Source organism: Fragaria vesca, linkage group LG2 (genome assembly GCF_000184155.1).
Source record: "Fragaria vesca subsp. vesca linkage group LG2, FraVesHawaii_1.0, whole genome shotgun sequence".
Classification (NCBI taxonomy): domain Eukaryota; kingdom Viridiplantae; phylum Streptophyta; class Magnoliopsida; order Rosales; family Rosaceae; genus Fragaria; species Fragaria vesca.
The window spans coordinates 1,644,201-1,671,467 of record NC_020492.1 but is presented as its reverse complement, the minus strand read 5'-3'; the positions used below and the strand labels follow the sequence as shown (position 1 = coordinate 1,671,467).

At 37.0% G+C, this 27,267-nt stretch overlaps 2 protein-coding genes across 2 annotated transcripts; one reads left to right on the top strand and one right to left on the bottom strand.

Annotated features, from left to right (window-relative positions):
* Nucleotides 1-6,427: 6,427 nt before the first annotated feature.
* On the top strand, nt 6,428-8,748 carry LOC101302038 (laccase-11-like). Its single transcript, XM_004291989.1, has 6 exons — nt 6,428-6,535; nt 6,621-6,772; nt 6,884-7,131; nt 7,248-7,376; nt 7,557-8,480; nt 8,618-8,748. The coding sequence occupies exons 1-6, from the start codon at nt 6,428-6,430 to the stop codon at nt 8,746-8,748; spliced, it is 1,692 nt and encodes a 563-aa protein (XP_004292037.1).
* Nucleotides 8,749-10,750: 2,002 nt separating this feature from the next.
* LOC101300403 (probable LRR receptor-like serine/threonine-protein kinase At2g16250-like) lies at nt 10,751-16,302 on the bottom strand. Its single transcript, XM_004289627.1, has 4 exons — nt 14,438-16,302; nt 13,054-13,182; nt 12,376-12,398; nt 10,751-11,951 (listed from the first exon to the last, which is right to left on the bottom strand). Exons 1-4 carry the CDS (start codon nt 16,300-16,302, stop codon nt 11,338-11,340), a joined length of 2,631 nt encoding a protein of 876 aa, XP_004289675.1. The 3' UTR covers nt 10,751-11,337.
* Nucleotides 16,303-27,267: the final 10,965 nt, after the last annotated feature.

The window sequence follows — 27,267 nt, the reverse complement described above, 5'->3', positions numbered from 1 at the left end:
ACCCCAACATCCCATACCCGTTCCTAGTGCAAAATCTCTGCTTCCGTCATCTTTAACACTGGTGTGACCCACCATACATGCTCCACTGGGGCTGTCGGAGGAAGAAACAGTCAGCTTTATTGGTTCTCCAAGTTCAGTTTCGCTTTGCTTGCGTTGCTTTAGGGCCGTCAGCTGCATCTACTTCTGCCTGCTCTACTCCTGCTCTTTTCCTCAAATCCACCACCGTAATGTGAGATCCGTGTTGTTTTCCTTTGTTCACTGCTATGCTCTCGTCTTAGGCCCTTGCTTTTGGAATTGTAGGTGAGCATCTTATTGGCTTGTCTGGATGAGCTACTAATGTATAGTATTGCTCACTGAATTGGCTTGACTGCTTGGAGCTAGAGGTTAATTTAAGGGCTCCCTTCTACCCGTATCATTTGTTTCACTTCAATATCTGTGTTTGAACAAAAGGGTATTGTGTCATGTCACATATCATGTTATGAAAATTGCTGGATATTGTTTAGCTAGTAAGGTTACGAATGTGAAATCGAAGTGTTAAAGAGTGTATTTCTCTTTATATATACTCAGTTCTGTTAATTTTGTGTTTGTAATATTTCCTTTCATGTGGTAATAGTGTCATTAAAATTGGTAGTGAAATTGTGGATGTTGCTTAGTAAACCCTGAAACTAGCATAATTGCAACTACAATTGTTCACAACTCATTTCCTATATGTTTCCAAATTAAAAACAATTCACCACACTTGTAAGTAGGCTGAAACTTATGAGTTAATAGTGTTCTATATTTGATAATTGAAGCAATTCATGTTGTTATGAATACTATATCAAAATTCTTCAAATAATGTTTCCAGCTGTTGAGACTGAGGGAACATTCCATGATACTCCTGAGGCTCATCAAAATGAAAAATCTGAATATGAATAGAAGTGGCCAATTAGTGTTTGTATGACGGTAATGAGTACTAGCATTAGTATGTCAGTTGCTGTATTTTTCATTTTGCTACTGTTTTCTGTGTTCCTATGAACTTCATCGTTATGTCCTGATAACAAGCAAGTAATCTGACTATACTCATTTGCAATTTGTTGCCTTTGTGTTTAGCAAAAGTAAGGACTTGTTACCCTTGTAATTGCATAGACTCTTATCAGGTGACGTATACACCAGTTCTATCACTACACTAACTGAACCTGTTTCTGTAGATATAATCTGGCTGTCACTCAGTTATGTTTATGCTTTCTGTTTCTCAGTCAGCTAGTTTTCATGACAGTTTTGCATTTTCTTACTTTCTTTGAAATTTAGAAAAATATTCCCACTATATAAGAGTTCTAAATAGCATAAGCACACAGGAGATTCTAATTTTGCCAACTTTTGAAATAATACGATGCTAGGTAGATGAAGACTCGTTTACTTTAGCATTGGTGTGTTCTTTTTAGAAAACCTGACACTTGAACATTCTCGTTCTGTGCTGCAACTTAGATTAAGTAGTGGCTGTAAAAGGTACGTGTAACACGCAGGAGATCCTAAATCTATTTTCTTTTGGTCTCAGGAGATCCTAAATCTACTTCTTTTGGTCTCTTCTATACATACGCAAACTTGATGATAGCTCGCCACTTGAAAATTTCTTCTTCTATACTGCTAGTTTTAGTGGGAATTTAGAGAAGTCAATGTGCTCTTCTATATGAATATATGCCCAATCATGAGGATGTGGAATCAGCTCTTCCCTTTTATTAATATGTTTGGCTAGATAAAACATAATGGTCATGGAATTGATCAAGTCATCAGGGAACTTCTCCTGTGGTGCGCACTTATAGGCGGGATGCTAGAGAAATCTGATGTATTCTGTTGTTAACAATATATGTAAAATGAAGAGGATTTCGAGGCAAATCTAACTTCTTATTTTCGATCAGCTGTGAAATGCAGTTACATCGCTCTGATCACTATCTGAAACATATTATCCTAGCACGCTTTTGAGAATTTAGTTGTAAAGAAGTTTTGAGTGTTTGCCTAGCTAGCCTGTCCAGAAAGTACAAGCTCCAAAGCTTTGACATGGTTGATGATTTACTGCAGGTCGCATGGTAATATTGAATCAAGTTCAAAGAAATACCTCATTGGAGGTGAGGAAAAAAAAAACAATTGATTCATTTGGAAAGGAAATATTAGGTCCTACAGGATATTGATCTGACCTGCCAATTGATTATCAGCAGGTTCAATTCAAACTCAGATGTCAAAGTTATCTATAAATTACAAGAATAACAGAGTTTTAGAAAGAGTCTGCTGAAACAGGTAGGATCTGAATGTAAATGTGCTCTCCTTCAACAAGCAATCAACTGCTGAATTCAGTTTGTTTGTTTCATCGTTTAGTTTAGTTTAGTTTGAGAAGAATTGGTGGCATTGATCTCTAAACCATTCCATCATAACATGTATATCATTCGATCATGTGACTTGAACTGGTACTCACTACTCATAAGTCAGATTCAAATTCTGTTGTTCATCACTGTAGTCATTGCTGTTCTCTTTATGTTCCTCGCTTGATTTTGCCACAAGAATTAGTGTTGACAGCTACTAGGGTTTCAACTTTTTCTCAGTGCAACATTGTAGTGCAACTTTGTACCTACCATAGGGAATGTAAATATTATGTTTGGACTGTCATCTGCAACATCATTCAAAACAGAAATGGGGAAGAAAACATCATTCATACTTGAGATTTGAGACAATACAAAGCCATCAAGAAAAAATGTTGGTACCATTGGAACTTTTGAGTCTTACAGCAACAAACTGATATTTCAACAATGCTTGTAGCACAAGATATTTCAACTACTAACAAGTCATCAAAAGATACCTGTTTGTTTTATCAATCTGCAGATTATCATTGTTTAGGAAGGTTTTGAGAAAATTGAGATGAATCTTGTGGCTTGTCCCTGGAATGGAGGAAACAAACAGTCACGTATACAGATTGGCCATACAATTTTTCTTGCAGCTTTTACTAAATTAGATGAATTAAGAACTTACTCATCACTGGTGAGAAGGATGACTTTAGTGGTACATCCTTTGTAGAATTCCTTTGGTTCAAACTCAGACACCTTCTCGAGCTGAAAGTTGCACTCAATCACTTCCAATGTGGTCTTGATCAGAGTGACAAGCTCGACGACTGACTGCCAGCGTTTCTGGAACTCCGCGGACTTGAGAAGGATGGGCATTCCCTTAAGGATTGTGTGACATATCGACTTTACAATTAGATCAAATTGGTGAACTTGCACAAGGAGACAGAACGCACCATATTCGAAAGCAAAGAGAACAAAGGCTTTTTTTTTTTCGACTGGATGGAAATAAATTACAACTGGAAACCCCTAAAACAACCGTTTCCTATAAGATCAAAATAAAAAGCTGAACTGGGTGATAAGGGAAGAGAAGCATTCCAAGCCTTTACAGAAATGGTATGACCAAGTTTTGCTACTGCGTCTGCCACAAAATTTTGTTCCCTCTTGATATGGCAGATAGAAGAGACTTGGAGAAGCGAAGCAAGGTGTTTAATATCTCGTACAATTGTGAGAATTCTCCAAGGGCACGTCCTTGTTCCGTTAATACTGTCAATGAGAGTTTTGGAGTCTCCTTCAACCTGAAAATGAGTGAAATTATGATACCAGGCTCCAGTGAGACCGGCTCTTAAGGCTAACGCTTCAGCTGTGAGGATGTCTTGATCTCCAACATGTTTCGTGGAAGCCAGGATTGGATTGCATTCAGAATTCCGAAAGACAAATCCAGAAGCTGCTGAATGGTTAATAACCGATCCATCAAAGTTAAGTTTGAGGCAATTTGGAGGAGGAGGATACCATTTGAAAACAGTTGTGGAAAAGAAATTATTATGAGAATTGGTAAGGTGACAATTTCGGAATTGTCTAAAAAGATTGGCAGCTGAGAAGACAACATTGGGAGGGGCAGGAGTTTGGTTACGAAAAATGGCAGAGTTTCTCTGTTTCCAAAGGATGTAGGCCGTAGTTAAGGCAATTTCAAGAAAAGGAAGTTGTGTATTGGAAAGATTGTTTAGATGTTTAAGAAGGTGGAGGAAGGAAGGAAATTGTAATGAGGGGATTGAAGGAAAAGTGAGGTTCCAGACTTGAGAAGCAAAGTGACAATGAAGGAAAATGTGATCAGTGGTTTCTAAGTGAGAGTGGCAAAAAGGACAAGAACGATCTATGAATTGGTTAGTAAAAATTCTATCTTTTGTAGAGAGTCTATTTCGAATAAGCTGCCATGCAAATACTTTGACTTTTGGAGGAATTTTAAGTTTCCAAACTTTAGTGAGGAGGGGAGCTTGAGAGTGAGGAGGAATTCGAGAACTCAGAAGACTAGAAGCGGAATGAATTGAAAATTTTCCATTCCCCGAACCTCCCCATAACATGGAATCATGCTGAGGAAAGAAAGGAAGAGGAATTTTAGAAATATGAGAAATAACTTCAGGAGGAAGAAGGTGATGAACTCCTGAAAGGGACCATTGTTGGTTATGTATGAACTGAGCTACTGTGTCAGTGAAATTGACATGAGGATGTAGATGTTGGGGAACAAAATTAATGAGAGGAAAGGGATAAGCCCAATTAAAAAGCCAGAAATTGATATGAGAACCATCACCAACTAACCATTGAATACCTTCTTGTAATAAGGATCTGGTAGAAAGAATACTCTTCCAAGCATAAGAAGCATTATTAGTTGGTTTAACATCCCATAAGGTTTTTCTTTGCAGATATTTGGCATGAATTAAAGAAACCCACCAGTTTTGAGGTTCAGTTAGGATTTTCCAACCCAATTTGGCTATAGCAGCTTGATTAAAGTGTGTGAAAGGTCTGATACCAAGTCCACCCTTAGATTTTGGGGTGCAAACTTGAGTCCAAGCAACCGGGGAGTGTGTTTGATGATTCCAAAAGAATTTGCGACATTCAGTATCAAATTTTTTTAGAGTTGAATTTGGAAATTTGAAACAAGAAAGTAAATGATTAGGCATACCTGTAATGTTAGACTGAAGAAGGGTCAGTTTACCTCCTTTAGATAAAGAAGTACACTTCCAGCCTGCGAATTTTTGCTGCATTTTACTAAGAATGTCTTTATGATTAAGAGGATCTTTCCAGCAAACTACATTATGAATGCCAAGATATCTGCCTATAGAATGTCGATGTTGAACCTGTAAAATTTGGCTGATATGATTCCTAATTCTAGTAGGAACATGTTTAGAGAAAAATAATGTGGATTTATGGTAATTAATAAGTTGTCCAGTTGCTTGAGAAAACATTGTTAAAAGATTCAACAGATTAAAAGCAGCCTTAGAAGTGGCCTTAGCAAAAATAAGGCAATCATCTGCAAAGAAAAGGTTAGAGATTCGTAACCCGTTAGGGGAAGATAAAATGCCAACTTGATTCTTGGAAGATAAAGTTAATTGATTAAGATGGCGAATCAGTGGTTCAATGCAAAGGATAAAGAGATAAGGGGAGAGTGGATCACCTTGACGAAGTCCTCTTTGAGGAGAAAAAATTTGTTGTGGTTTACCATTAAGTAAGATAGAGTAAGATACTGTGGAAATACAGTTGAAAATTAAGTCTACCCAATGTTGGTTAAAACCAAATTTAAGGAGACAACATTTAATGTAGTCCCAATTCATAAGATCATAAGCCTTTTCCAGATCTAGTTTAAGTGCTTAAAAACCAGTTTTATTCTTTGATTTATTAAAGGAAGAGAATAGTTCGTGAGCAATTAAGATATTATCATGGATAGATCTATTAGGAACAAAAGCTCCTTGATTTTTGGAAATGCAACGGTCAAGAACAAAGGCTTTTTGTGTATTGCCAGCCACAATCTCTTCAGCTGAAATTTGATATTATGTGATTAATTTTAGTAATGAACTACAAAAGTAATATAACATAGAGAGAGAGAGAGAGAGAGAGAGAGAGAGAGAGAGAGTATTTTCTGCAAAACAATAATTAACAACCTCACAAGCCATAACCAATGTGACAGAGAGAGGAGTACTAAAACATACCCTTCAATTCTCACACTTTACCTTAACGATAAAGTTGAGATTAGTTGTAGTGCTGTACAATATTTAACTTCACGTAGCTCTCTTATGCTTGTGCCTATATTATTTTAAACAATCCAGAATAAACTTTAAAAATGAAAATCCAGAACAAATCTCAGGTCTGTTCCCCTATTCAAGCTGGTCTAATACCCTTTTTAAGTCCCTTTCTCAGTAATTAGTATTTTGCTTGCAAGCTTTCGTATGCAACCTCTGCAATTTCTACCTACTGTTGATAACACCACCTCCATCTAACAAACTGATAGTTTATTAACGTTCTATATTCTTCCCAGCCCTATAAATCCTCTAGACCTTGACCAATCATTCCACATCAAACATACTTGATATTGCATACGGTCAAAAGTACAGTTGGCTTCAAGAATGACAAGAAGTAACAACTTCTGCAGGGCTTCCTTACTTCTGTTCTCATGTGTAGTTGGGTTCTTCTTCATTCCAGCCAAAGCTGCATTGAAGAATTATCAGTTCGATGTGAGCGCTTCAGCAACACCTGGACTTCCTCTACTTCTTTTGCGTAGAATATAACAAAACCTTACATGTTTTCATTTGTTTGCAGATTCAAGTGAAGAATGTGAGCAGGTTGTGCCATTCTAAGCCAATTGTTACAGTAAATGGGATGTTCCCAGGACCTACAATCTATGCAAGAGAAGGCGATACACTTCTAGTTAATGTTACCAACCATGCACAGTATAACATGTCAATTCATTGGTAAGACTTCTCAATGTTAAGGCATAAGGATACTATGATAAGATAGATTATAAAAAGATTACAAACACAACCTGTGATACTAATGCAACATTTGCTGGATTTATTATCCAGGCATGGTCTAAAGCAATATAGAAATGGGTGGGCGGATGGGCCTGCTTATATAACACAATGTCCGATCAAGACAGGAAACAGATACACCTACAATATGACAATCACAGGGCAAAGAGGAACTCTATGGTGGCATGCTCACATCTTTTGGCTCAGAGCCACTGTCTATGGAGCTATTGTCATTCTTCCCAAACAAGGGACTGCTGGCTTTCCTTTTCCTCAGCCTTACAGTGAAACTAATCTCATCTTAGGTGAGTCTGAGCTATTGACAAGTTGTTTAGGTCTCGTAAGTGCCTTACACTCGTTTCTTGTATCAGAAGATATTCACCTGTATAACGTCACTGCAATGTTTTTGTGAATGGTATAGGAGAATGGTGGAATAACGATGTTGAAGAGGTTGTTAAACAAGGGAACAAACTGGGATTGCCACCTAATATGTCAGATGCACATACCATTAATGGCAAGCCAGGGCCGCTCTTTCCATGCTCTGAGAAACGTAAGTTCCATCCAAGTTATATTGCCACTGCAAATCTGGGCCAAAAAGTTCAAAAGAATGCACACAATCAATTATTAAAGTTCGCCAATATGAAACACGATATCTTTTTATAGCGCAACTGCTTGGACCTGCATTCATATGAAATTTTGCATCCTCATTTTCTCATTTTTGCTATCTCAGATACCTTTGCAATGGAGGTTGAACAAGGAAAGACTTACCTGCTACGGATCATCAATGCTGCACTCAACGACGAGCTATTCTTTACCATAGCCGGCCACAACTTAACAGTGGTAGAGATCGATGCAGTCTATACCAAACCATTTACAACTCAGGCAATACTAATAGCACCAGGCCAGACCACAAATGTTCTTGTTCAAGCAAACCAAGTCCCTAGTAGATACTTCATGGCTGCAAGGCCATTCATGGATGCACCTGTTTCCATAGACAATAAGACCGCCACTGCAATCCTCCAGTACAAAGGCATTCCCAATTCTGTTCTGCCAGTCCTCTCCCAGCTTCCAGCACTGAATGACACAGCTTTTGCACTGAGCTATGGTGCGAAGCTGAAAAGCCTAAACACAGCAAAATACCCAGCAAATGTACCTCTTAAAGTGGATAGACAACTTTTCTACACAATTGGTTTGGGAATCAACCAATGCTCTACTTGCCTGAATGGAACACAGCTCACTGCTTCTTTGAACAATATCACTTTTGTGATGCCCAAAATCGGGTTGCTTCAAGCTCATTACTTCAACACCAAGGGAGTTTTTACCACAGACTTCCCTGACCGTCCTCCAACACCTTTCAATTACACAGGTGCACCACTCACTGCCAACCTTGGGACTAAACTAGGCACAAAGCTAAGCAAGATAGCCTTTAACTCGACAGTTGAGTTGGTATTACAAGATACCAACCTTCTCACAGTGGAATCCCATCCATTCCACCTTCACGGTTACAATTTCTTCGTTGTTGGGACTGGAGTTGGGAACTTCGACCCCAAGAAGGACCCTGCTAAGTTTAACTTGGTGGATCCTCCTGAAAGAAACACAGTTGGGGTTCCCACCGGTGGTTGGGCTGCCATAAGATTCAGGGCTGACAATCCAGGTATATATATTATCAAATAGCCAAAATGCATTCAGCTTTAGACTTCAAAGCTCAAAACTACAACCTCAGAAAACTAATTAAACTAATCATTATTTCATTACTGACCAAATGAATAATATATCTGCGCTTATATATAGGTGTGTGGTTCATGCACTGTCACTTGGAGCTGCATACCAGCTGGGGTTTGAAGACGGCATTTGTGGTAGAAAATGGGAAAGGCGCTGATAAATCTGTGTTGCCTCCACCTGCAGACCTTCCACCTTGTTAGTTCTTATACTGGCCAGATAAATCATTATGGATTTTCTCGAGGAACAAAGATTCTTATTTGGGGTGATTTGGCTGACAATGTAGCAAGACATCCCAAAATGCAGAGTTCTGCAAACATTCATTCAAAGAAGTCGTGATTGACGAGACCAATATAAAGTGTATACTGTACCATCTATACAATGATAAATTAATCCTCCTTTTCTCAACGAATTAATTTGCATAGCCGAAAATGATTGATGCTAGAGTGCATTCAAACTCACCAAGTAAATACTCTGCATCTGTGGTCACAACATAAACATATATGCCTCTAAAAGTTCACTATATGGACTTAAAAAAAAAAAATCTGAAGAGATGGAACCATTCATCGAATTAGTCAGGACTCAGGAGATCATCCAACAACTAAACAATGCTCACAAACTAAAGCAACAAAGATACAACAAACATTTGACTGCCAACACTCATTAGAGTCCTTGCTGAAAAGTGAAAACAGATTCTAAAACTAAGCAAACCAAAAGAAGACGGCAAAAAATAGTAAGATTACAGAGTCCCCTTTGCTGATTCAAATTTAAGACATCAAAAGACTTCACGTTTATCTTGATTATCATTAGAATATTGCTGCTTGCTAGCCCTGGAATGGCCAAAATCTTCGAAAGCAATGCATATTGATAATGACAAAACCTAAGCTGCTGAAAAATGATAAAACAAAGTTAACATGGTTCAAGTTCAACAAAAAATAATAGGTAATTTTACATGGAACCTAGGAACACATAGGTACAGTAACAGACCCTAAAATGAAATAAAATCCAAAAAATATATGTTCGATTGGGACAGCTTAGCAGGTCATGGTGGATCCGGGCGGCACCGACCCGTTATCCGTCCACTGCAAAGAGAGGGAGGTGATCGCTGTGCTCTGTGAAACCATGAAGCCCAGAGCCTTCGCCCAAGCCGCACAGCCCAACTCCTTGGGAGACCTACACGCCCCCACTTGGGTCATAAGCTCTATCTGCCTTGTTTTTTATATTTAACGCTTACAAACTTTTGCATTTCTTCAATGTGGGATACAGAGCCAGCTTATTCTTTCAACTTAAGAGGATAGTTTTGTGGTCTATTTGCAAGCACGATTTGTAATTGTTTTTCAAAGGCCATTTAAGGGTACTGAGGAAGATCAATGTGGGTTAACTGAGGTGTTTCAATCTTCTAGTGAAATGTAGTTTATGTTGGGTATAGAACAACTCGAACCACCATGAGTGTTCAGATGTGTAGATCTCCCAGTCATGTTTTAGATCGCACCCCCTTCAGTATGTGGCCTCTTGCTATCATTATAAGTGGGTTGTATTCGTCTCTGAAGTTTCAATCTTATAGAAACAAGCAAGGAATCAAATGGGAAGTCATTCACTCGAGTAGTGAAGAGTTTAATACAGCCACATGATCTGAGATACAATGCACACGCATCAGTTGAGCTTCAAGGAAGATCCTTTCACTCATTCTTCACAATTTGCCCCAGTGACCTCTACTCCCATTAGCCAGCTCAACAGCTGCATCTATGTTGATCTTGAAACCAGCCCATTTGGAGGAGACCAATGCACACTATATCAGTTCAAACTATTCCTAGGTACTTATTGAGCTTCACAAACTTCAAATGGAGATTGGTTAAGGGAATTTCCGACTGATTTCTGGTGGTTCAACCCATCTCCCATGATCATCCAGCAAATATGGAACTTTACTTTTGACATAGTTTTGTATGCCTGGCAGGAAATTCGGCATGAAAAAGCAATGCCACTCCAATTAGCATCAGGAACAGTTGTGCTTCTTTTGCAGCCTACCAAAGCATGAGGAAGCGATTCACAACCATGTCCACACCTCAAACATTGCATACAGCCTTGTCTAGATATCCTTCCATAAAGCATTACAAACGTCAGTAGTCTTGGTGTGTTTCGTACCAGTGTTTGGTTCGTTATAGATTTGAACACTTCCATTGTTAAACAAAGAAAGATGGATGAGTTGCAGGTTGAACAATTATCCATTCATTAATACGGATTGGCCCGAACGAGTATGGGGTCACTAATATCAGAGCTTGAACTCTTTCAAATGGACTAATGGACTATAAACAAAAAGAACTGAAATGTCAGTATATGTAAAGCACTCTTCTGTTCAATTGCCATTTCTGGTGGTGTTTTCCTGAACCAAAATGTGAGACCTAACTTGGATGAAGAAATCTTTGACAAATGAAATTTACATTTTCATATGACCAGAAACTAAACAAGACAATGAATCAATTGCACATAAATTTGAGCTTGCTTCTGTCAATACAGAAGCCCTCCAATAAAAATCAACTCTGTATCCGCCTGTGGCACCCCTGATCCTTCTCACCTCCCAAATTATCTATATCCAGATTCATCCTCAAGGCTCAAACTAAATTAGTGGCCCCCCAGAAAAGCTGTGAACCATGCAGCAACTCCAATGTACAAAAATTTGCTCGAAACACCACTTCACTTCAAAACCAAGAGCTTGCTGTGGTACCAACAACAGGCACTCAAATAAGCCTGCTGTATTTATTGATAAAGAATCGAGAACAATGAACATTAATTGGCTAGTCCTGGTCATATCTCTCTACATCTTGTACACCAGATGGTTCGGGAAAAATATCCCTAGAATGCCGTCTACGTGAGGATGAATGTTCACCCCCACCATTTTGGCCACTTCCCTGCGAACCGGTGGTTGCTGAATGCTTCAAACCACTTGCTCCTTCCACTTTGGTACCTGACGCTCCTGGAATAACCACTACCTCAGATGAGCTGCGCCAGCTACCAAATACAGCAGCATTCCATGACCCTCGAGAAGAGGCGGTTTTGAGCCTTGCAGAGCCAGTACTATCTTCCCTTACGACCTTGACCGGGTTTTCCAAAGCCTTGAGAATATATCTCATTAGTGGACGCCTTGAGGGCTTGGGATTTAGGCAGGACCTGGCCACAACAGCCATGGCCCACACTTCCTCCAATAGGTCCTCATCAACAATCAAAGACGGATCCACAATTTTGTTCAGAAGTTCCTTGTCATATATACTGATGTTGGGAAGTATGTCATCCAACGATTCCTTCAATTGGGATTCACTGGCAGCACTGATGCCCAATTTACCTGTTACCAGTTCAAGTAACACCTTCCCTAAACAATAGACGTCATAGGCACATGATGCTGTTGATGAACCTGGCCATTCAAGGACAACATAAAACTCAGCAGTGATTTTCGGTTTTGGAGTATAACTGCATGCTATATATGCATGTTATAGATATCTATATGCTTATGCAAGGTAGTAAGAGAGAAAAAGTTCATGTTTGGTATGTCTAACACAATACTTTTCATTACGTACTTTTTTATTTCTACATAAGAAAACAAAAAAAAAGAAACTTCCACCTTCCGTCAAAACAAATGGAGCATCAGATACTTTTTAAAATGCCGGTCACATATTAATTATTCAAAGATCCAAGATATAGAAAAAAATAATGATTACAAAACACCCAAGGAAAGCACTTGTTTCTTTTAGTCCTATAAGGACAAAGTGATATAAATCTTAAAATGAGATGAAAATAAGCAAATTTTATAAGAATTGTATAATCAGATATGTACATACCAGAAGCACCTTGTTCGGATGACCTGCAATTTCAAAAAAAAAACAAAAAAAACTGTTAAGACACACAAATACATCAAATCAATAAAAAAGTTAAGTAAATTAATCTATTACAAGGTGTACACGCATTCAGAAAAGCTGAGGAGCAACCATATACAAATTTTCGTAGGGATTCTTGGTTTGACATTACTTCACTGTAACAGTGTCCAGGTTTTTGTATAGGGAGGTAACACAAAATGAGTAAACTTCCCCAAACATTAACACCTTATGCAGACTATTCCTTGATACCGTGAGAAGATAAAAATATATTGGGACAGACAATAACTGTATCTATGAAAAGGATAACGTAGAGAGCACAAATGAGGATCTTAAACACAAAATTGGTGGGGTAATAAAAGGAACCCATCATAAGCCATTTAGTATGGATGCTACATTGAAGAAATTTATTACTTAGACAGCAAGACAGAATCCACATTTCATACGTATTTACATATATATGAAGATAACCGAACACATAAGCAGTAAAGGATTATCAGAAGCTAAAAGTATCCCAACAACTAGCTGAACAGCAAGCAACATATAAATATCATAATAATAATAATACATAAAAATAGATATAAACTGACGAAATATTAATCTGGGAAGTATATGACTAATTTCAATTATTATTAGGATACTTACTGTGGCAAACGCAGCAACCTAGTAATCCTGCTGTGATGAGTATCTCCTTCTTGAGCGCAGACGTCACTCAGGCTTCCTAGCCGCACTTCAAATTTATCATCAAGAAGTATACTGCTTGCTTGAACATCTCTATAATGACCAAAACAAAATATGTCACTAGTTGCACAACTAGGTATAAAAACTATGATGTGGCCCTGGTGATAAGATTTCAGCAATGCCACCCACAAGAGTGCGAACATTAACAAAAAGTTGCTTTCTCTCACGAAAATAACATGCAGTTGATGGAAGTGCAAAAGATGCCGCACATAAGAGGTGTTCACTCTTTACAAAAGAAACATTTATATTTGACAAACACTCTTTAAAGAAGAAACATTTATATTTAACAAACAAACAAACATATAGATGGTTGCAATTTTTATGCCACATCTTGCTAATTTCACTTCTATTCTATATTACATTTATGAAAACTCTTATAAACTAACATGTCAGATTCATCAGTCTCAGTTGAAATCCTTAACTGATAACGTATTACCAGGGAGCACATGAAATTAGAATTTAGCTTATTTGACTTTCATTTTGGGTACAAAGTCAAAGGAATACATCACTGTAGTTCATTTTTCCTTCAATTTTATACGTTTGGATGTGCAAAACTCCATAACTTAATCCACTCCAATAGCCTGATATTAAAAACAGAGATTTGGTCTAAAGTCAAATAGGCATTGGACTCATTCAAGCATCTGACTTTATGCGTCAAGATAATATAACAACCTCTAACAAGTTTAGATCAAATCATTGAGGCTCAGCCATTTTCTAATCAAAAACAAATAAATGTATTATCTTCCCCTTAAATGCTAATTTATTTAATAAACTTCTACACTGATGCCACAGGAGCATCTTCAATAAATTTGGTGATCCTTGCTTTTATTTGGTAGCTAAAAACAAGAATTTTGTGGATAGAGTAATATATGCAGTTCAATGAAGCCTAAAAACAATGTAAAAGCAATTTCTTAAGACTTTAAATTATGAAAGAAAGAAAATTATAGTAAATCCATTGTGCCATTTAATCAAGGGGTATTGTAATAATCAAGGGGATGTTGCTCGAACTCAACTTCTGTACACACATAGTTTTGACTCTAATATTGCAGACGATCCCTAAGAATCATAACCACACCATTAAATTACTGCTTATTATTAAAATGTCCAATAAGAACCAATAAATAAATAAGTATATGCATCTCATAAAAAGAAACAAACAATTCTATGTAATTTATTACTTACTAACTTGCATCAAGAAAGTACTTTAACCTGACTGCATGCAGAACAAAAGAAAAATACAAGGGAAATAATTAAAAGTTTCAAATATAAGAGGTATGTTTACAAGTACCTGTGCACGAGGGGTGGATCACACTCATGATGCAGATAAGTTAGACCCTCTGCAGCACCTAATGCAATCTTTAATCTAGTGATCCAATCCAATGACTGTAACGAAGTATCATCCAGGGTGTTGGTACTCTTGTACAAAGAACTTGATAGGTCCCCATTTGGCATGTATTTGTACACCATGAACTTCTCATTCTCATTCTCTAGACAGTGTCCCAGAAAGGGAACAAATCTTGTACTTGTCACTTTACTGAAGAAATCCAACTCCAGCAAGTACGCATCCTTCTTAATCGAACGTAAATCAATCCTTTTAACAACCACAGGGATCCCATTTTCCAAGACACCCCTGAAGAGATCCCCAGTGTGGCCATTCTTCATCAAGTTTGTACTGTTGAAATCACCCGTAGCTTGAAGAAGCTGCTGGTATGTGAATGCATCTCCTACACTAGAAAAGTTAACCGGTCCTCCAGCTGGTGGGGGACTGCTGCCTGCAGGAACTGGCCCCACACCAATCCCCCTTTGAGTTGTAGTTCCCCGCTTGCGTGAACAGAGGACTAGTATTACTAAAAACAAGACCACAACCACAATCAAACCAACTCCTCCTAAAACTGATGCCAATTTGATCACTTTTTTATTACTCTTCTTCCCAGGCGGTGCCGCTGCAGGAGGTTGTGTTGAGTTTGGCTGCCCAAAATTATCAAAACTCAAACCCCTATCAGCATAAAACGATGAACATTCAACCAAAGTCCTCTGATTCTTCAAATTTTGGAGACAGTTGCTGTCAAGAGATGCATTGGTGCCAACATAGCCTGGTATTTTACCTTGAAAATAATTACCTGAAAGATCAACAACACCAAATTTTCCAACTAATGGTGTAATAGCCCCATAAACCGAATTTCGAGAAATATTGAATACTGCAGCAGTGGCATTAGCATTTGAGCTAGAATTGGGCAGCAAACCAGTGAAATTGTTACCAGCCACATCAATAAAACTCAATTGAGGCATTGACCAGAGCACACCAAGAGAACCACCAAGAAAATTGTCTGCAACTAGAATTCTCTGCAAGTTCTTCAAACCCGAAGGCAGCGGGCCTAACAATAGATTGGAGCTGAGGTCAAGGTCAACCAAGCTATCAAGGCCCCCAAGTTCAGGAGGAATGGAAGAAGACAACATGTTGCTGGAAAGATTCAGAGACTGAAGCTTCAAGAGGTTCCCAATGCCTGAGGGAAGTGACCCGGATAAGTAATTCCCAGAAATATCAAGAACAGAAAGGTTCCTGAGATTCCCAAAAGATGTGGGAATGGATCCAGTAAGCCGATTTTGAGAGAGGTCAAGAACCGAAAGGCTTACCAGGTTGCTCAAACTAGCAGGAATGGTCCCAGTAAGGTTATTACGAGACAAAGACAGACTAGTCAGATTGGTAGAATTTCCAAGACTCGATGGAATAGGACCATTCACCGAACACCAAGTGAGATCAAGAACACGCAGAGACCCGAGGCTTTGGCCAAACAAGTCGGGAATGGAACCCGGCAGCAAGAAATTGGAGGCATTGAAAGAGCTCAAAAGGGTCAAATTGGCCAAAGCATCAACCGAAAATTGTGGGTTTTGACTCCCGAGTCTAGTCCTTCTAAACCCAGAAATGTTAATCCCTACAACTCTACCATTACTGCATCCAACACCCCTCCATACCAAGCAAGGGTCTGACTTAATGGGCCAGTCCCTGCTCCTCAGACCCAAAGACGATCTGAGCTGAAGCAAAGCAACTCGGTCGGCGTGTGAACTCAGTGGCTGCTGACTCGGTTGCTGAAATGTGGGCTCGAACAGCAACACCACCCACAACAACAATACTATTCTTCTCTGATCCACCATGGCTCAAACACATCCCATTCTTCTCCACCTTATTCGGCTCGGCTCCTTTACGTGGTTCTCTGGTTGACTGTGATCAAAGAAAACAAGAAACCCAAACCCAGAATTACACATGCCCATAACAATGCATATCTATCTCTTCCCAAAACTCTCAAACTTCATCTCTCTAAATATATATATAGGAAAAAATGAGAAGACGAAAAGGAAGACTATTTACCTGAAATTCACACGCTTTTGAATCTCAAGAGTGAAAATGTTGGGGGAGGCAGACAAATCTGTTTTCCACTTTCTTCTGCTTTCTCCGGCCTCTCTCTCTCAGTTGACAAATCAGAGAGAAAATGAAGAACCCATAAACAGAAATGAAAAACCCATTAATTTAATTCTTAATACCAAAAACCCAAAAATAATTCTAGAGAGAGAGAAAAAGGGCTGGGTCCTTGGTCTATGACTGTGAGAGGAGAGAGAGAGAACCCCCTAGTTTGGAGTTTGGACTATCAAGTATCAACAACAAGTACAACTACAACTCTACTTGTGTTTTAAGTATTAGAAGACTGAAGAAGAAGAAGAAAAAAAACAGAGAGAAAGAAAAGGCTGAGATTTCTCTTTTTTACTAATGTGACAGAAAGTGATGCGAAAGTTGGGAAGTGTCACAACACTGGGTCTCTGGTGGTCTGATCGAGCTGCTACAAGCCTACAAATGTTTTTCCGGGTCGGGTCTCTGGGAGTTATAATGGATCGGGTCCGACAGAGACTGAACCAGGTCCGGCGCCGGTTGTGGGATTTTGTTTGACCCTCCGGTAATCCCGCCCATTCCAGCTAATGCACCATTCTCGTCTCCCCTGCTGTAATAATAAAGAAATCTCAGAGAATTATTGTGACCCCAAACACTGTTTTAGGCAATTTACTGAAGACGCCCTTCTGTGATTTCTAGGCTGTCATCACCCAGATATGGACGGTCCAACTTAGGAAGAAGCCATGGTACAAGATTTTTTTGCCAATAAGTCTGAACGGGTGGTCCGTACATCATCATTTCTTTGTTTCGTTGGTTTTTAAGCTTCTCGCATTCTAGGGATATTACGGAGTTTCAGAGGTTTTAGACATGATTTGATGGGTGTATGGATTTGGTAATCTTCCTCACCAAACTATTTACCCAAATTGTTGAGTATGATCTCTTTTTTTTTTTGAAAGTGTTGAGTATGATCTCTTGTTTTAGTAGTTTTTGGTTGATTAATAATGTATTTTTATAGCCGAATCATGTCTTTATCGTATCTTCGTTATTTTTTCTTTTGGATAGTTACAAATAACTCCGTTACGATTTCCACGTGGTAATCTTGTTCAAAAGAAGGTCCTCATTTAGGACTATCAGATCAACGAGCCTGTAAGATTTGCGAATAAAAATTACAAGGATAAATGGACTCGTGAGACTTTAGTTATTGATTAATATCACGACTATTTGTTCGTTATTCCGACAAGCTTGTTGGTCAGACAATCTAAAATAGACCAGCCGAGCGTAGTGTTTTAGAATAAATACACTAATCAATTTAACATAAAATCACAACAAAATTAAGGGAAAAAAAATCAATCACAAACCACCCTAAACACATTTGCCCCCCGACAGTAAACTTCTCCATTTCTATCGTGCCTTAATTACCTCCATTAATCTTTGTTTTCTTTGTTCGTTATGTTACTCGTCCTCATTTACTGATATCTATCTGTATAAATACACACAATAATTCAGAAATTTATCTGCATGATTTCTTTTGTGAATTTTTATACCTGCCTGATTATGAGTACACAATAAGTAGTGTTATCATGAACTTGGTTGCTTTGTTTACATATTTATGGGGACGAATCAATGGCATATGATAAATTAAATGTGAATAGGTATGAATTATTACTTTAGGTGATTCCAACAAATGATGAAATGAACACCACACAAAAGAAATTAAGTAAGAATGTAACGAAGTAATTTCGGAAATTCAAGATTGAGGTGAATCACATATAGTTGCTTGTTTTAAAGCCTTACATCTGGCCGGTTCAAAAAAGAAGCCTTTCATCTGGTAGGAAAAAGGAAAATTGTACTCAAGAGTTTGAGGCGGGTCACTCTTATGACTTATGAGTCTTATCTTACAAACATTATGATAATTAAGCATTATTTGTTGCAGTTTAACTTTTGATCATTACAAAAATCATAGTTGATGATCCCATAATACATCTGACAGAAGGGTCTAGCACTCTAGCACTATGGGAAAGTGCAATGAGTCACCATTCAAGCATATATAATATCAAATTGGGGATCTCTCTAGATCTGTGACATGGCTTGATCATCTCCAATTCTCCATCAAGGTTTAATCACATTGTTTAAGTTTTATTTTCTCCTTTGATTATCATTCTCAGCATTTCTTAATTGAATGAATGTCAAAAATAATTTTGTGATTCATATTAAAAATTTATAACAATTATTCAATTGGAGTTTAGAACGCAATAACCTTGGGGTTGAGGTGTCGAGTCTCACAAGCAAATTATTCATTGAAAACTTATTAACTGCAGAAATTTCTCCTAAACTCAAGAATTAGATCCAACAGAAAAATCGCTCCACATAGTCCGTATGTCCTTCAAATTGTAAAAGTAAAATGAGAATAAGAAATGGTCTACTCATTTCATTATACACTCCTAGAGGTGAGATTACAAAAGTAATTATATCGTATATAATAATAATAATGACTAATTGATAATTGATTGAGCCGTTACATCCCTTGATCAATAATTTCCTAATTTACTATTCGTCAATTACTTTGATAAAGGCGACGAAGGCACATATAAAACATTTTTCCTTCAACACTCCCCTTTGTGCCAAGTCAAAATTAAACCGATGCATGGGGTGTTACCTCATTAAAAATCTAGCAGAGTAACGAAACCCAGTGAGACAAAATAAATCTTGGTCGAAGGGAAAAAACACAACGCACTTATATGTGTTTGATTCCTACTGAAGTCTACACTTCCCCTGATCTTTACATCAATCAAGGGATCTAGAAACGTCTTTGCATTCCTCTGTTTCTCACAAGCTTTTCAGATATATCCTTAGGATGTGATTTGAGAAACAAGTATGTCATATTCTCCTCGGACCATACTTGATTCACTTGAATCTTAAGGAGAGACTAATGTTTCTCACAAGGTATCATCATGTTCCCAATGATGATTACATAACTAGTTTGGGAATGACTTATTGATTATAGATACCTGACATTAGTAAACATTGACCAAGGCATTGTTCGAGGTTTTGATGTGGGGGATTGCGGTTTCATCTACATTCCTTTCGTCTTTGTATAGGGATACGATGAACCCAAGTCAATGGTTCGTTTACGTATGAAGAAACGTTCTTTAGACCTTCCAATGACACTACGCTGGTGCTGAGCTAAGTTTAACTACAATTTCTTTGAGAATGTTGTATCCTATCTAGTTCATCAGGCTAAGTATAATGTTGTGCCTATTGGACTTTAGAGAATGAATTCTGATTCTCAACCCTTCTTCATCATCTTCCTTTAGACGAAATGGATCTTTCTTTACATCCAAACATCGACCGATCATTGGGAGTGCTAACAATATGCACTTTGTCCATATAAATTGCCTGAGAATCCTTTGGACTTTGGACACATGCAAACTGGTGGATTAGTATTCCACAAACTCATTGTTAACCGAGTTTCCCAAGATTATTCATCTCACTTCGGATTTCATGTAGCTCGCGTTTCTCTTATTTCGTCAAGAGTACCTACTATGTTCGTATCATCAACATAGATAACTACCATTGTAAATCTGAAACTCGTTTCCTTTATGAGTATGCATGAGCATATATAGTTCATCATCTTGTATCTCTTCCCAACCAAGTAGTCACTTTTAAAAAGTAATTAAGCGTTTCAATTCTAACTGCAAACTCACTCTGTGGTTTAGAGTTACTTGAGTTGGATTGTGTAAGACCATCAAACACTTTCATAAATATTCCCAATCAAGAACCCTATGGAGATATGTAGTAACCACATCTATGAGCTACATTTTCATTGTGGGAGAACATGTCTCCTTGTAGTCAATCCAGAGCGTTGCGAGAAACTTTGGCGCCACAAGGCAAGTCTTGTCCTTTAGGGTTTCATTTTTCTCATTACGGTTTTTGACCAAAACTTATTTATGTCCTACAGACTTTACACTTGGTACGGTTAGCACAACCAAACCAAATACCTGTCTCTTTGTCAGAGAATCTAGCTCTTCCTGGATTGAACTTTTATGTAGGCCAATATGCTCTTTGTTGACATTCTTCAACAAAGCATGGTTTGATACATTCGTGCTCTATGATTCCTTAAGAAATAGTGTGAATATATCATCAATGTGTATACTCTCATAATTCGTTGAGATTTTGTCTCTGGAATCATTTTAAATATCGGGCCATCCTTCAGTATTGATTCATGGACATAACTGTAATCAGAGACAATCTCATAGAGAGATTTTTTACATTGATGAGGTTGTGTCTTATCCGCCTAATTTCTTTAGACAAGTTTCGATCGAATCAGGTGCCCTTCCCTTAGGGAGCCACGGCCTCAACCACACCTTCACTAAATGTGATTGCGTCGCCTCTATCTGCGGCAACGTGCCCCTTATTGGGGACTTTGAACCTTGCCGGTATTTGCAGCTGGTGTATGTGATCTCGTCACTTTGGCAATATCTTTAAATGCATCAGGCATCAAAATTGTTATGTTATAGATATCAATTATATAGGGATCAGGATGAGACTGAATGGAGCAACCACGACAATTTATGTCCTTCCCTTAGAAAATTCTTCTTTTTTTTTATCTCCCCTAACGACAGGAAGACTGTCTGATCAAAGTGACAATCCGCAAATCAAGCGGTAAAGAGATTGCCTGTAAGGGTTCCGAATAGCGGATAATTGTTGCAGATCCGTATCCAACATATATAGATACTTATTTGTTTTTGAGGACCCTATTTTAATACAATGTGAAGGCGAAATAGACACATATGTTGCGTAACCAAGTATGCGTAAATTTCAGGCTCATGTCCAGTTACCAACTGGTACGCATGAAATGGTTGGCTAGCTGTGGGTCTAAAAACGAGTAAGTAAGACTGTGTGCAATATTACATAACCCCAAGCCGATATAGCTAGCAAGCAGGTTGGTGCGCATAACCAGTGCCCTAACCACCATTTATGATTACTTCTGTGAGACCATTTTGTGTATGTAAATGGGGTATAAGATGCACTACATTGATCCTGATAGACATGCAACAATCATCAAATTCTTTTGATGTTAACTCCTAGCATTGTCAATTCCTATAGACTATATAATCGGGGTGGTGAGCCTTTATAATATGTATAACATGAGATCAGAGTTTTCCAAATGCAACATTTCTTATGGACAAGTATTTGACATGTGACCAGTGTCGGAATGTCCTCCATAAAATACTTCAATGGTCTGCATTTCTGGATAGATAAGTCTACAATAATCACGATGTTCTTCGTAAGAATGAAATATTTTGGTTATCTTTAGCATAGGATGGTCTCGATCCTGATTATGCTAAAGAACAGGCTTATGCAAAACGAGTGATTGCCTTTGAAAGAATCAATAAAGGCATAATGGGACTGAGGTTGTGTATCATGTGCTTTAGGATGCAATGGCTTCGTTGGAGTAGCACTACTTAGGACCGGTCAGTGTCTAGCGGTCAGAGTTGGTGCCACCACATTGTAGTGTGATCGACTTTTATCCCATTTATTATCTCATTCAAAAGTAGGGGATGTCCATGTAAGTTCTTTAAAATATGGATCATCATGTCATCACTAGGATGTTTTAGGTGGTCATGTCAAAGCTTGTGTGAGTCAGTATCCTACATTTCATTGTAGGTGACTCGTTAGATTTTTTAAAATGTGTTTTTTTTCACATTTAATTGAGGTAATTCTATTCCATTCTCACTGTGGGTTTTTCATATGATAACCGTTGACACAAATATTTATGAAACTTTAACAAGGTTCGATTAGCTCTTGGTGCATACAGAGCTACAATTACTTTAATTTGTGATTAGTCTTACTAAGCAATCGATTTCGTGTTGATACCTTTCTTACAACTATATGAGAGTGTATGTACGTAATTCAAAAAATAAACCTCATATTCTTTAGAGTATTTTGACTTAGGTAGAATGATATGCTTTTCATTCTAATAAATTCTCTTTTTTATTTGTTTGATCCATTGCTTTTCATCATTACAATGCTATGTCAAACCATGTATTTATTTACAGTAAATATGAATCAAATAAATTCAATGTTTAGAATACAATCCGAAATTTATTAATAAGCCAACGATAATCAAATTAAGGTCTTCTCAAGAAAATCTAATTCACCAAACCATTAATCAAAATAAACTTTAAGACTAAACAACAGTCTAATTACAAATAAGTGATTACGTCTTCATAACTGTCTTGAAAAACATTGACTTTCACCATTTCAGATGATCCTTTATCGTTGGTTTATCGTTGGTGTCGGAGAAGTGGTTGATGGGAAATGTACTTTTTTCCCACAAAAGTGATTTCCACATCAGAAGCCCAACAATGACACTCAATTTCTTCTGAGTCCAATATGTCAAATAGTTGAGTCGCCTGTCTTCATAAACTAAAGTGAATAGATTTAATCAACACGTTAATAAGTAACCAAGTTTAATCAATTTTCCTAGAATGTGAATTAGATAGCGAGATCGATCAATATCGTAACGGTCACATTTTTTTATGCTTCGTGAAAATACTTCATCACAGTTGGAGGTTTGTCAATGTCATACTTTTTCATAACAGCATAATCTATGACATGCTAATAAAATAATCATTTAATGAAATTAAATAGACATAGCATATACCATGAGAACATGTCACAATAATTGCAAAATAAATTTTGTAACATGCTTAATATCTGAACAAAATTTCATGAAAACGACAACTTTAATTTAAACATACTTTGTTAGTTTGCCAAATAAACTGTTTTTTTTGTTCTTTGTCGTTCAATTCGTTTTAGGCCTAAAGTTTTTACATATAATTTCATGTAGTAGGGCACAAACACACAACAACTTATGATACTAGGCAAACAACTACTTTAGGGGAGCTTGGCTTCAGCTATAGGATGACCACAAACATAGTCGAATAGATCTGATCAAAAAAGTTTGGTCACTGGATATTCAACCAAATATTAAATTCTTTGGATGGCTCTTGCTTAGAGGAAGGCTTAAAACTCGTGATAGTCTTTCACGTTTTGGTCAGGTTCCAGATAATTTTTGCCCCTTTTGTAATGAAGATAATGAATCTACTAATCATTTATTTGGTTGTTGCAGCTTTGCTAAGAAGTTTGGAGAACCTCCAATATGACACCGCCCTTAGATTGGGACAATTTCTTCAATGTTCTTCATAATTGGTTTATTGATATTCCGTTTGATGGTTCAGTTTTTGAGAAATTAATTATTATTTGCTGGCAGATATGGAGAACAAGGAATGATGTGATCTTTAGGGGTAAAAACCCCAATTCTAGAGTTGTTTCTGTTAGTGCAGCTTCCCATTACAGTAATAGTGAGATGAACACGCAGTAGGAAAATTCGAATATTGAACAATTGATTAGGTGTTCTCCACACCCTTTAGAAATAGGGTAAAATTGAATTTTGACGGTTCTGTTCGAAGCAGCTCAGCGGCAGGAGGTTTTATTTTCAAAACAAACTCAGGCAACCCTCTTGTTGCAGCGTCCAACAAAATAATTACAAATTCGTATTAAAATTTAAGACATTAGTATCATAATCTACCCAATTGTAAAAATAAATAGAGCGGAGTCTCAGTATGCGATTGCAACCTCAAACGGGTGCCGCCACAATGCTTCCTCGCTACTTCGTTAAGAGATTTAAACAAATTGTTTTTTTTTTCCAGATAAATAACTCGATTGTTATGACTAGTCTTTGTGTAAGTTAAACTTACAATCTTTCATTTCCGAAAGATATACTGACGTCACTAAATCAAATGCAGGTTATCTTATTTAGTTGTGAAATTGTGATTGAATTAAAAAATATATATTATTTCTGATATGGGGGGTGTCTAAACTCTAAAGAAGCGTAAAATAGAAAGACAGCAATTATGCAAAAGTGTGCGGCTGCTAACAGGGCCAGTGTTGGGATGGTGGTAAAAAAACACCCTCTGTTTTGTCTTTGTATCTCAAACTAGCTGCTTTTGTCACACACAATAATTAAGGACACGAAATGACAAGAGCAATAAGAGTGTTATTCAGTTGCCACCGCCTACTACTGTTGTTTTCACGCAGCCTTTGCAGTTGATTGCCACTGAAGGTGGTTCAATAGCAGCCTAACCACCACCGAACTGGGTGGTCCGATTATTTTCCGGCCCAATCGCCACCTTCGGCCATGGAACCGGTAAATAATGGACCATTTTGTTTATGTCTAGCTGCTTGGTCCATCATACTCCATAACTAGCTACTTACGGTGGCGTATCGAAGATGAGCATCAAAACGGGTTGCAATTGGGTTCCTCCGAATCCTCCCCCTCCGACCATCGTGAGATCTGTCGCCACTTGAGTTGTGTACGTTCCTCTTATTCGTAAGTTCCAACTCCTCTTGTCTTGTTCATTTTCAGATTATGATCCATTTATGAAAGTTACAAGCGAAATAAAGACCAATCTAATACCACCAATTACAACATTTTATGGTGTTTGACCGACATATTTATCGTCGTCACTGAACTAAATAAATTTTCTTAATTTATCAAACACTTTGCTTATATCCGAAGATGCGCGTATCGCTTCTATCATAGCTTATGATTCTTAAAACACTTTCACATTCAAAATTCTTGGAATTTTTATACAGTGAATTAGCTATATAAACTTTAACATTTATATAATTTTTTTAACTGGACAGTTATAATCTAATCTGAGCTATGTTTAAGTGAATCTCATTCATTCATCATAAGAAAAGTTTCATTCATTCATTCATTCATCGTAACAAAGATGACGATATCAACATTTAACTCTCAGGACCTATCTTATAATGCAAGGCATCCAAATGGAACCAAAATATGTTGTTGACCTCCAAATGGAGCCTCAAAATTAAAGCCTGTAGTTAGTGCAGAAGTGCACTATCTTGTTTTGTACGCGTAACAAATAGAAGTGAGGGTTTAATCTCGACCTGTCCATATTAGCAAGTCAGTCAACCACTAGCTCCATATTCAACTACGCCAATTGGTGCAATGGTATTGCAAGTGCATGCACACTTGCATCATCTGCATGCTCTTTTTCTAAATGTCGGCTCCAATATTTGTCACTATCTAGTCAAGGCTACACGTTTCTACTTCCAAATAATATATCTTCATTTTCCTACTTGGATCCATCTAATATGTTCCTCATTTCTACCCTAAAAACAATTAAAAATCAAAGCCAAGTTGTTTGTTTGTTTCAGTTCAAAAAAAAAAGTTGTTTGTTTGTACAAAAAGGCTTGGAATTAACTTTCATAAGTTGATAAGTTTGTATCAAAACACGGATTCAACATATAAATTCGTACTAAAAAATAAGATTTGAATGAAAAAGATAATAACATTATATCTGTAAAAGAGACATTTTAATTTTTAAAATTTTGACTTTTGATTATATAGAGTAGACTTGAGCGTTTATTTTCCTAGGGCACTTCAATATTCTTCGAGATTTATTTCCTCACAATTAAGTAGTTGAGTTGTGGAGCATGTATAAAGGGGCTATTAGCGGGACCCAGACTATATTTGCTTCTCGATCCTTTGTTATATATGGGGAAGGATAGGGTGAGTTGATGCATAGCATGCATCAACTATTTAAAAATAATATATAAAAATGAACAACCTGTTGTACAGGTGAACATGTCATCCAGTAATATGATGACATGTGTAAAAAAATTACAATTTTAAGGACCTTTTAATTATGTTATACGTGAATTGTTCAAAAACGTGTAATGAGGGTCGTCAATGTTGTAATTACTTAGTTTACCACTGTAATTACCACTAAATACGTTAAATGTGGTATTTGTAGTAAAAATATTATGAATGTTGTAATTTACTTAAAAAATGACCATAATTACATAAAAAAGAACTATTTTACAAGATTAACGACTTCAGATAATTTATGTCTGATTATTAATATTTACAATATTCGTTGTCAATAGAGATAAAATTATCGTTAAAAAATACGTATTCCAAGTAATATCAATAATACGACTATATTTATCAGTTATACCTTAGTTGTTGTACTTTATAGTAAACACGTTGTATTATAAGTAATTATCTCAATCACAACAAATTTTACATAAAGTAAGGTATTGATTACTAGCTAAAGGACTTTATTACACAAACAATTTATTTATCATATGTATATCAGTTTTACCATTATTACGACAATTTGTTGTCAGATTGGTAAAATAATTTTCAAACTTGTAATTGGAAAAATTACTACAAATACAAGCTTGATTACTACTTTTTCAACTATTTGTCGCTTATGAGGCAAATGGTTTTCATACAAAGAATTACCATGAAATCGACCTTGATTATTACTTTTCACCTCAATTATCGATAAACTATGTAGAAACGTCGTCACATAACTAAAAACTTCTTAAAGGATAGTAATTACAATATAAAGATCCTCATTACACCATAACAATTTACTCCATATTATTAATATTTTACTTGTATAACAACGCATCAATTGTTTTATTGGTATACATGTTCTCTACACTTGTAACAATGAAGTTTGAACACTTTTTATTATCGTAATAATATTATTGCATATATACTTTTCTTTTCTTTTTCTGTTTTTTAAAGAAAAAATCAATTGCATATATATCTCTGCAACTCGATCATCTTCCCCAATTCTATATATCGACATCTAGATCCATCAGGAATGGATATGTGTTATTGTCTTAAT